Here is a 12593-nt window from a genome sequence, read left to right as displayed (position 1 = left end):
TTTTTTTTTTTATTCCTATAATAAAAGACTTATAATAGTAGAAAAAGCATTTTTGGTTTTTGTAACTTTTATAACTTGTTTTTACACTTTTATAAAACATTTTTATTTATTTTTTACATGTTTTACTTGAAGACTGGCAGCACTGATCGCTGCTATAATACATTACACTACCTAGGTAGTGTAACGTATTATAACCTGTCAGTGTGACGCTGAGTCACACTGACAGGAAGCTTATGAGGACCTGCCTCCGGCTGGTTCTCATAGGCTGCTGTGCATGGCAGACCCGGGGGCCGTTGTATGGCCTCCGTTTCTGCCTTATAACCGACTTCAGCACCCGCAATCGGTCCCCTGGGAGAGTTTGTTGTAGCAACAAACTTTCCAGTTTGTTATAGTAACAAACTTTCCAGTTCGTTGCTACAACAAACTTTCCCTGCGATCACATGACCGGGACCTGAACCAATTAGGTCCCGGTCATGTCTCCGGGACCAGAGGCAGGGGTTAACAGCGCGATCCGGGTGTCAGCGCTACTCTGAGACACCCGGATCCCACTTTTAATACCCACCGTGAATGTCAGCAAATGCCGACGTGAATTTACTGTGGGCGGTCGGTCGGGAAGCGGTTAAATGACAACTTTTAGCATTTTGGGCTAACAATACATTTTACTCTAGATCTCCATAGATCGATAATTGAATTATCATATGTCATCCAATATGAAATAAAAAAAGAAGCACAAATATGATATGATGCCCAGCACCTCACCCCCTGTAGCTTGTACTTCCTTTTGCTGTTTCTACTTTTACAACACACTTTTTGCACCATGTTATTGTGTTCTAATAGTATTATCTACAGTAATTGCGCTTTTTAGCTTGCATATTGCATCGAATTTCAGTTCAATCACATTGAATGTCTTATTTATGCTATTTTTCTTCTTCCAAAGCACTAGATGATGACCTGTATTATGAAGCTGGCAGAATGGTGGCCGTCGCATTGGTTCATGGGGGGCCAGCACCAAGCTTTTTTTCACATACTCTCTTCTATTGCCTTATACATGATTCTCACCTTGTACAACCCACGTTAGAAGATGTGGCTGATCCCAATGTCTTGCAGGCAATATTGAAGGTAGGATCAGAAGTCAAACTGTTTTGTTTTGGAACAGGGACTTGCCACGTAATTACCCAATGCCAATTATTATGTTCAACTCTAGAAATATTTAGAAGTTTTGTAGTTCTAGACTTAATTTACTTCTGCTTCCTCCTACCAACTATATTATTGGTGAAATAATACTAAAACCAATAAATATGTTCAGTGTAAATGTACATGAACTTTCTAATATACTAAACGTACCATTTTAATGACACCGTGCCACTCTAAATAGAGGCATCCATAAGATGCTTGTGAGTAGTTAAAGGGGTTGTCCCAAGTTGATAAATGGAGCTATAAAGCTCCCCCATGTAAAAATAAGAAGAATTCTAATTACCTGTCCGTCGTCCAGCGATGTCGTTTTCATGATATCGTTGATTGAAGTTGCGGTCGGTCCCTCTTTGTATCCTGCTCGTTGCCTAGGTTCCCGGCCACCGCTGTTTACCTTTAGCGGTGGCCGCGCATGCGTAATGACATCCTCTGCGCCCTGAGCAGAGGATGTCATTTGCTCGTGAACGCGCATCTCGGCGCATGCGCAGAAGATGCAGTGGAAGGCACCCGTCGCAAGGAGAAGTCTGTGCTCCGCTAAAGGTAAGTGTGTGTGTGTGTGTCTGTGTATATATGGGTGTGTTTGTGTATATGTGTTTGTGTGTGTTTATGTGTGAGTATATATGGGTGTGTTTGTGTATATTTTTGTGTGTGTGTGTGTGTGTGTGTGTGTGTGTGTATATGTTTGTGTGTATATGTGTATATGTTTGTGTGTATATGTGTATGTTTGTGTATATATGGGTGTGTTTGTGCATATGTGTATATGTTTGTGTGTTTTTGTATACGTGTGTGTATATATGGGTGTGTTTGTGTATGTGTGTTTGTGTATGTGTGTTTGTGTATGTGTGTTTGTCTATATGTTTGTGTGTGTATATGTGTTTGTGTGTGTGGGTTTGTGCATATGTGTATATGTTTGTGTGTATATGTTTGTGTATTTTTGTATATGTATATTTGTGTGTTTGTGTACATGTGTTTGTGTATGGGTTTGTGTGTATATGTGTGTTTTTTGGAGTTTGTGTGTGTGTTTGTGTATATATGGGTGTGTTTGTGCATGTGTATATGTTTGTGTGTATATGTTTTTGTGTTTTTGTATATGTGTGTGTTTGTGTATATATGGGTGTTTGTGTATATGTGTGTTTGTGTATATATGTGTGTTTGTGTACATGTGTTTGTGTGTATATGTGTGTGTTTGTGTAATATATGGGTGTGTGTTTATATGTGTTTGTGTGTGGTTGTGTGTGTGTGTGTGTGTGTGGGTGAGTATAAGTATCGGTATTGTTCACATTGCTAACTTTTTTTTTTATGTTGTTGCAGATTTTGATCTACCAATTGGACTACGTCTTCGATTCGTTGGACTACTGCGTAGATCTACGGTTTTTGAAAATTTTAATAAAATGGTTAACGAGGGTTTTGTTGGGGATTTTTTATTTCAATAAAAAAAAATTGTCTCTGTTTTTTTTTCAAACTTTATTAGTGCCTAGATAATGGTAGTTGGCTGATTGACAGCGTCCATTATAAAGGCGGTACTTAGTGTAAGGCGGTGCAGAGGCTAGCACTAACCACCCATTATTACCCCGGTACCCACCACCACCAGGGGTGCCGGGAAGAGCTTGGTACGATCCAGTACCCGACCATCTGTTGTGATGGTCGGGTACTGGGGCGGCCGTAGGCTGGTATTATGAGGCTGAGAAGGGCCAAAAACAGTGGACCTTCCCACCCTTGTAATGCTAGGCTGCTGCTGCTGTGTTGTATCGGGCTGGTTATAAAAATGTGGGGGATCCCCACGTCGTTTTTTTTTTTAAATTTAACAATAGACGTTGGGCCCCCCACATTTTTAATAACCAGCCATATACAAGGCCGCAGCAGTCTGGCATTACACGGGTGGGAGGGGCCACTGGTTTAGTACATTCCCAGGCTAATAACACTGTGTTGTTTGTGGCTGGTTATGATAAATTGGGTGGAACCCCATGTCTTTTTAATAAAAATAATAAATAAATAATAAATAAAAAAATGACGTGGGGTCCCCCCCATTTTTATAACCAGCCAGATACAACACAGCAGCAGCAGCCTAGCATTACAAGGGTGGGAAGGTCCACTGGTTTTGGCCCTTCCCAGCCTCATAATACCAGCCTGCGGCCGCCCCGGAGCCCGACCATCACAACAGATGGTCGGGTACTGGATCGTACCCAGCTCTTCCCGGCACCCCTGGTGGTGGTGGGTACCGGGGTAATAATGGTGTTTAGTGTTAGCCTCTGTACCGGCTAACACTAAGCCTCCCCTTAGTAATGGATGTTGTCACTCAGACAGCGGCCATTACTAAAGTGATAGTAATAAAACTTTAAAATAAAACACAAAGATATAGATAAAATATTTTATTGAAATAAAGCACCCCCAACACAACCCTCATTGACGCTTTTTTTTTCAATCCATAAAATGGTTATCTAAGTAGTCCTCGAAACCGACGTAGTCCAAACACCAAACCTGTAAAAAATACAAAATATAAAAAAAAAAATGAAATAAAACATGTTGTAGGCTTATTTTCACTTTCATGTGTATATACCATGTATAGAGGCCTGCGGCAAAGTTGGCTTAGATACAGGGCGCCAGCAGACAGTATCATACATGGCCATACAGACATTTATACAAACAAACATACATGCAAACATACATGCCCATATACACATACAAACATGACAACATACATAAATACAAGCAAACATACATACATACATGCAAACATACATACATGCAAACATACATACAAGCAAACATACATACAAGCAAACATACATACAAGCAAACATACATACAAGCAAACATACATACAAGCAAACATACATACAAGCAAACATACATACAAGCAAACATACATACAAGCAAACATACATACAAGCAAACATACATACATGCAAACATACATACATGCAGACATACATACATGCAAACATACATACATATAAGCAAACAAACATACATATATGCAAACATACATACATACATGCAAACATACATACATGCATACATACATGCAAACATACATACATGCATACATACATGCAAACATACATGCAAACATACATGCACATATACACATACAAACATACAAGAAAACATACATACATGCAAACATACATAAATTGAAACATACATGCATACATACATGCAAACATACATGCACATATACACATACAAACATGACAACATACATACAAGCAAACCTACATAAATACAAGCAAACATACATACATACATACATACAAGCAAACATACATACAAGCAAACATACATACATGCAAACATACATGCACATATACACATACAAACATGACAACATACATACAAGAAAACATACATACAAGAAAACATACATACAAGCAAACATACATACATGCAAACATACATACATGCAAACATACATACAAGCAAACATACATACATACAAGCAAACATACATACAAGCAAACATACATACAAGCAAACATACATACAAGCAAACATACATACATGCACATATACACATACAAACATGACAACATACATATAAGAAAACATACATACAAGCAAACATACATGCAAACATACATGCAAACATACATAAATGCAAACATACATGATACATACATGAAAACATACATACATGCACATATACACATACATGCACATATACACATACAAACATGACAACATACATACAAGCAAACATACATGCAAACATACATACATGCAAGCATACATACAAGCAAACATACATACAAGCAAACATACATACATGCAAACATACATGCACATATACACATACATGCACATATACACATACAAACATGACAACATACATACAAGAAAACATACATACATACATACATACATACATGCACATATACACATACATGACAACATACATACAAAAATAAACTCACCTAAGACGTTCCCACGAAGAGCTGAACGGTCCCGTCACTTTTCTTCTCCCATTCACAATAACATAGCGGTGGGCGCAGATGACGTAATCACATGGGCTTGATATGATTACGTCATCTGCGCCACAACGCATTGTTACTATGAATGCGAGCGGCGCCAAGAAGAAGGATGATGGCAAGTGACGGGACCGTTCAGAGCGCCGTTAGAACGTCTTAGGTGAGTTTATTTTTTTAAATATATTTTTAGTTGTTCGCCGGGTGCTGATGCAGCACCGATGCGGCGGGTACAAACATTACATGTAGTGAATGTAGTGTAGTGTAGTTGACATTCACGGTAAGTTCGTCTCAATCGGGCTTACCATGCCCGCTTGAGACGAACATTCTCCCGATGTTGCTAGAACTACAGTATCTAGCAACATCGGGAGCGCGCACACTGCAGAGCGGAGCGGCTTGATTGACATCAAGCCGCTCACGCCCCTTTTTAGAAAAGATAACCAGCACTTGCTGAGTTATCAAGTGTAAAAAAAAGGCACTTAGGAAATGAATTTTTTAAATTTTTTAACAGCAAATCTTTTAAAATTCATTTCCTGCTTAGAATGTTTCAAAAAAAAAATTTGAGTCAACTTGGGACAACCCCTTTAAGATGCTGGTGCCACTTGAGACTAGCAGGGCTCTACTTCTCAAGTGCCGGCTGCATGTCCTTTTCATAGGGACTGAATAAGCCTTTAACTTCACCTTTAAACTGGTGTTTGGGAGTTGGTTTGCTTGTACCCAGTGTTTTTAACTAATAGGCATTTTATAAATGTCTATATGTAAAATGCCAATGTATCATGACAAAGGCACATTAATTTGCATATCCTTCTCCATTTTCCCAACTGGTCTCCTTGGTCATATGCCGCTTTTTTTTGGTAAGCCGTGTCATTCATAGTGATGAAATGTCTCTTGCTGCGGACAATATACCACTGTGGATAAAATGCCAGTGTGGCGGGTAACGATTAGCTGAATGACCAACGAGACTAGCAACAGGAGAATGGAGGAGATTTGGTACATTTATTTACTATACTGCTCCAAAACTTAAGGGAACACTTAAGCATCACAGTATTACCCCAGGTCAATTAAATTTCAGCGATATCAATCTGTCCAGTTTGGAAGCATAAGCGATTGTGATGAAATTGAAAGTGACAATAGGAGAGGCATCCGCAAGACAACCCCCAAAATAGAGAGTAATTGTGCAGCTGCCAGCCACAGACAATTCTTCTCTCCTTATCCTTCCTGACTGATTCTTCTCTAGTTTTGCATTTTACTAGTGTCCTTGTCACTACTGGTAGCATGAGGCAGTACCGGCAGCCAATTCAGTTTGCACTGGTAGTCCAATTTCTCCAGGATGGCACATCCATATGTGCTTTTACAAATGTCTCCCAGCACAGTTTAAGGAGCATAGAGCAGATACCAGGGCCATTGCACAAGGAGAGCCAGACAGGGTCGTAGAAGAGCATCAATCTATCAGCAGGATCAGTATCCTCTCTTTTGTTCAAGGTGGCACTGGAGTAGCACTTCCAGAACTCTACAAAATGACATACAGCAGGCTACTAGTGTTTATGTTTCTGACCAAACTGTCAGAAACAGACTCCATGAGGGCACGACGTCCTGTACTGGGACCTATGCTCGCAGCACAGAATTGTTCAGATCGATTGGCGTTCACCAGAGAACACCAAAATTGGCAGGTCCCCCATTAATACCCCGTTCTGGTAACGAATGAGAGCAAGTTCACACTGAGCAGGTGTGACAGATGTAAAAAAAAAAGTCTGGTGACGCAGTGGTGAATGTTATGCTGCCAGCAACATCGTCCAGCATGACCGGTTTCGCGGTGGGTCAGTGATTGTCTGTGGAGTTATATTCTTGGAGGGTCGCACAATCTGATACTGGGATGAAATCCTTTAGGAGCCATTGTCAGACCTCACGCTGGTGCAGGACAATGCCCGGCCTCATGTGACCCGAGTAGGCCGTTCATGGATGACTAAGGCATTTATGCCATTAACTTACCCTCACGCTCCCCAGTCCTGAATCCTATTGAGAACTTCTGGGACATTATGAATCGTTGCATCCGACGCGCCCAGTAGCGCCACAGACTTTCCTGACACTCACTGATTCCCTGTTCCCTGCCGTTTTATCAGGAGCATGCCCAGACGTTGTCGGGAGTGCATACCTGCACGTGGAAACTATACACACTACTGAATTACATTGCTAGTTGCTGAGATGAAATTCACGCAAATTGGATGTGCCTGTGATCTCCATATTTTACTGTGATTTTCAGGGTGATTTGGAACCATCCCCTCAATTGGTGGATGATTTTGGTTTCCATTGACTGTTAATACGTCGTTTTGTTCTCAACAAATTACACAATTTATATCAGTAAAGATTTTCAACTTGTATCTTTTGCTTCTCAAGATTCGATGTGTGATTTAAGGGTTCCCTTGACTTTTTTGAGCAGTGTATTTTAGACCCAGGGACGCCTTGATTTATATCTTGGGAAGCACCTTTAAAATCAGCCCTGAAATTTTGACTGCTCTTTGCACTGACCGCTCCTTGCACCATAGTAAAAATGATGGCTCAGACTACCGTTTTCTCCTGTTTCATGCACCCACAGTAGTAAACCTTTCTCCTAGACTTCAGTGTAGGGAATTTAATGGAGCAACTGGACTGACTCCATCAGTAAGGCCTCATTCGCACTGCCGTATCTGTCCACGGTCCGTGATTATGGCACGGACAGGCAGCGGAATGTCATCCGGACTGTGCACACACAAAATGTGCATTGATTTCAATGAGCCCGGACCGTGATTGCGGACTGTGTGACATGTCGTATTTATTTTGCGATCCAGGCTCCAGGCAATGCACAGACCGTGGAAACCACGGTCGTGCGCATTGACCCATAGGTCAGCATGTGTTTTATGCTATCCGCAGCAGGTCGTGTGCATGAGTCCTTACTGTTACCAAAGTCTGCCCGCCACTTCATTATTTGCCCATGAGAGCAAGGGAGGCATGGTGTATTTTAACTTTTTTTTCTCTATTGAGATCTCTTTCTGCATTACAATATCCGAACAGAGTGGATCTCTATAGCGTCAGATCGGCTCGGAGAGTTCATTAATATCTCATGTGAAGCAAAGAACCGTGCAATTGTAAATATCCAGGGTAAAGCTGTATGTTGTGATTAATTTTGACAAAAAAGCAACAGTAACCCGCCACAGCATGAAATATTGATGTTGTATTCATGTCTTGTATTCAATTGAAGCCGGTCACTCACACCTTTAGTATGAGCCTTGCGTTCTTGAATCCATCTGGTTAGTCTTTAGTTTGCACTGTATAATCTATCATTTACCTTCATACAGTTTATCATTCTGGAGGATAAATGTGTCTGTGAATAACCTGTTCTCTTTTCTATTGTCACAGATCCAGTCTTGTCAGAAGATTAGAGAGTTAAATGCCGTTATTGCTCAATATTTTAACTTCCTAGAGAATACTGGTACTTTGCGACTTGTGCAAACAGTTCGTGACAAAAGCGTCTTGGTGAAGAATATTCTGGCCTACCATGTCATTCACCGAGTGCAGGAACCTCTCCAAAGGTGAAGTTTATGTAAAAACAATAAAGGGATTAAGTTTCCCACACCCGAATGCTCCGTATACAATTGTGGAGTTTTTCATGCTTCACTTTCATGTCATTCTACTTGCCAGGGATCTGACGTCCGCAATATCTGTGTAGTAACCACTAAAATGTCTTATTGGTCACAGCATAACTACAATGAACTATCATGTCATGGGATAGTTCATGTAACACCCAGAGATTTTTCAGCTTGACAATATGATTGACGAATGCTGCCTAAAAATACTATTCTCATCCTCCAATTGATTTGACCAATTCAAGTTTATTTTGGTACTTGTTCTTAACTGTTTATAAGAAATGACATATGCAATTTACAATTTAAGGGATTGTTTGTGCTTTCAGGTTCAAAGAAGGCTTGAAGACACTTGGTGTTCTTGAGAAGATCCAGGCATACCCAACCGCCTTTTGGAGTATTCTGTGCATGAAGCCGGAGAAGCTAACCGCAAAAGTGCTGTCAGACACCTTCACCATCACGTATCACAGAAGCCTCCGGCATGTTCAGCACTGTAATGCCCTCAATCTTTGGGAAGAGTATTTAGTAGACACAGAAGGTAAGTTTTTTGGGTTATTAAGGTGTATCTAACAAGTGGCATAAAACAACCGGTAGCCAACTAGACCCTGGACTGTTCGAAGAGAAGATGCCAAATTATGCTGTGTTCACACTATGTTCAGCATATGAGCTGGAAAAATGTCAGAATGTATACGCTGGATGTATAGTCCCGAAAAAATTCAGCCGTTCTAACATACAGCTGCAAATATCTACCATTAACGCACATTGCAAAAAGTGTGTGTGTCTGTGTATATATTTATTACATACATACGTTCTGTGTCCCTTACCTTTTTTGGGGGAACGAGCCAGTATGCCTATGTAATATTCGACTTTTTCTTAAAATAAGATGGCTATGCCAGCGACTCTTATTTTTGGCATAGGTCCTGTCCATAGAAGTCCAGATACATTCATCATATGAGCTGGGACTGTTTTGAGAGGGGCTGTCTGTTCAAGGTTAGTCTTATGAGGCAAATTGGAGCAGCATATTCCAGCAAAATTCAACTGTAATATCAAACATCCGCCCAAACAATCTAAAAAACCCGACAAATTCTATAATAAATCGTGTGCTCTGTTTATTATGTGTACTTAATCTTCTGTGTTTTTATTTTTTTGCTTCTGTGCAGATGGTGCTACTGGCGTTTCATTGGAGGACATTTTGAGCTTTGCAACAGGCGTAGACTCCCTTCCACCAGCTGGTTTTGACCCTCCGCCAACCATTTTGTTCAACTATGATCATATATTTCCCTCCGCAATCAAAAAAACTCACAGCCTTGAGCTTCCTGGGAACTGTAGCTATGAGGAATTCAGAAAAAATATGGACCAAGCCATACGTGCTGAAGTGAATAAAGCATAGATGTCACCTATGTGTTGTCGGTGTGTGGAAGATGCTATGGCTTCCGTCTTGCTGCTCTTCGCTCTTAGGCCACTTGTCATTTAGATGGGAGTGGCACTGTGGCAGTTGATCCCGAAATTACTTACTTTTTGCTACAATACTATGAAAACGTGCAATTTCCTCTTTATATTTTCACCTGGTTATAAAAGGTTGTGTGGGTTCAGGTGCTCTTCAGGACAACCCTGCAGATTTGCTGTTCACTAACCTTTACTCAGAACCAGCATACGAAGTGGAAAGATGGTGTTACTTTGGTACTTTCTTCCATTATTTTTAAATGTTAAACAGATTTTTATCTTTTTATATACAAATTACTGAAATTGAAATCCTAGGAACGTTTTTAACATTGACAATAATGACCCAAATAATGATAGAATAGATTTAACGCTCATTTCAAGGGGTTGATTTAAGTGTAACCATTTTTATAATACAAGTTCTATTGTGCCACTTCCTTTTAGAATATTAAGTCTTATGTAATATTTCTTTTTAGGTTTTATTTTTTTATTGCAATTCTAAGGCCCTGTTCACATGGAGGTTTTTTTGACACTTTTTTTTTGTGCAGCGGAAAGCGTGGCAAAAAACTACCGGAATTGCCTCCCATTGTTTTCAATGGGAGGTGGAGGCATTTTTTCCCTGTGAGCAGAAAAAAAGACTTGCGGAGAAAAAGAAGCGACATGCCCCATCTTGTGGCGTTTTCCGACCCCCAATTCAAAAACCCCATTGAAATGAATGGGAGACGGAAAAAACGCTGATGCGTTTTTTTACGCGGTTTGTCATTAACTACTCGCGGTTTTTCCCTTTGCCTGTTGAAGATAGGTAAAAAAAGCGCAAGAAAAAAACAGAGTTGATTTTTCCAGGCAGAGATTTATGCCTGCAAAAAAACTGTGAACAAGGCCTAAAGCGAAATTTCACCACAACACAAACCTTATTTTGCTTTTATTTTTTAAGTGATATTTCTTAATAGTAGAGTAATGTGATAAGAACCTGATTATTGGAAATATTGATCTTTCACAGGTGCAGCATATGATCTAGCATCAGACGCTATAGTTTTCCGTACTAGTCTTACCATCAAAAATACCCAGACCGCGACAAAGTCAGTGGGGTATATTGGGTTTTGCTGGTATCCGTTTAAATAACATAGCTGTTATGGAAAAAAACATGGATCTGTTATAAATGGATGCTGCTGTTATCCGAGCCTTAGTTGTTCACTAGGTAGTAAAAAACAAAGTAGGGAATTTAATTCTCAAAGAAGTCTCAAAAGTTTCCACTGCTCTCGATTAATTAAAAAAAAGAAAGATGAAAGGGGCGTGGCCACCCTCGACCCATTGCATTCACTATATTTTATGTCAGAAGTTGGAGTAAATTTATAGCGGAAATCTACACCAGCTGCTGGCTGGTGTAGATTTCATTCCGTTTTTTTCCTTTTTTTTTTTTTTTTTTTATATAGTTGTGTGTGCCTCTTAATAAATTTGCCGCAGGCTCCTTTAGCTTGATTCTTATTACTGGCCAAGTCTTAATACATTTTCCCCATATATTATTTGTTGCGGTATACTTAAAGTAACAGTTAATGTAATTTTGGTTAGCGTAAATTTTCATCCATGGCTTAAAGTTCAGCCCGGCATCAATATAAAGGAGCTAGCAGCATTTGCCCACATCTATCATGGTAGGAGTCCAAACTAGTCCTGTAATATTGCAGTATTTACCAATACAGTGATGGCAAGTGACCATTATGTGAACAGCATGGGGAAAAAATTGTGTTTTAAAAATGTGCACTCAACTTTTTGACTGGTTGAAGCCTAACCTTCAGGTTGGCAACAGATGTGGGACTAAGCTACCAATCTAAAGGATTGGCTATGGTTTATATCTTTATGTGGCCTTTGTATTTTTGTTTCTCTTTCCTGTTTTGTGTTGCTTTGAACTTTTTTCATTGTCATATTTTCATTGAGCTGGTTACATATTACAGTACAGATGACTGTTTTCATTAGCTCAGTACTGTATTGTGGTCTGCAGTATGTTTGTCAAATATCAAGATAACCCTGTTTGTTTTTGTCTTACGACTTTTACATTCATTCCCATGGGCTGTTTAAAACCATTGTTTAAATTAAATAGTAATTCTTAGGCCTCATCCACACGACTATAATGTTTTTTACTGTCCGCAAATACGGATCCGTATTCATCCGCATATACAGCGCCCTGTCCGCCAATGCAGTCCATAGTGCATCCGTATTTACAGATCCGCAAAAAAAAAGAAAAAAGACGAGTCTTGGGTAATCCCCTGGGGTCGCATGGTAACGCTTCCGCAATTACGGACGGCTACAATCCACCTCCGTGGCCGTCTGGAATTGCGGAAGCGGCCAAAGACTTCTATGAGGAGTCCGTGCCGCAATTATGGAC

At 40.0% G+C, this 12593-nt stretch overlaps 1 protein-coding gene across 1 annotated transcript in view; it reads left to right on the top strand.

Moving 5' to 3' along the window:
• The window catches only part of G2E3 (G2/M-phase specific E3 ubiquitin protein ligase), a 95349-nt gene extending 83025 nt beyond the window's left edge, over window positions 1-12324 (top strand). The window contains exons 12-15 of the mRNA XM_075844936.1: window positions 938-1119; window positions 8550-8722; window positions 9103-9311; window positions 9934-12324. Coding sequence (XP_075701051.1) covers window positions 938-1119; window positions 8550-8722; window positions 9103-9311; window positions 9934-10163 — 794 coding nt within the window. The 3' untranslated portion in view covers window positions 10164-12324. The remainder of the gene's footprint in view (window positions 1-937; window positions 1120-8549; window positions 8723-9102; window positions 9312-9933) is intronic.
• Window positions 12325-12593: the final 269 nt, after the last annotated feature.

The sequence above is a fragment of the Rhinoderma darwinii genome, chromosome 12, assembly GCF_050947455.1.
Source record: "Rhinoderma darwinii isolate aRhiDar2 chromosome 12, aRhiDar2.hap1, whole genome shotgun sequence".
NCBI lineage: Eukaryota > Metazoa > Chordata > Amphibia > Anura > Rhinodermatidae > Rhinoderma > Rhinoderma darwinii.
This window is presented reverse-complemented; position numbering and strand designations above follow the sequence as displayed.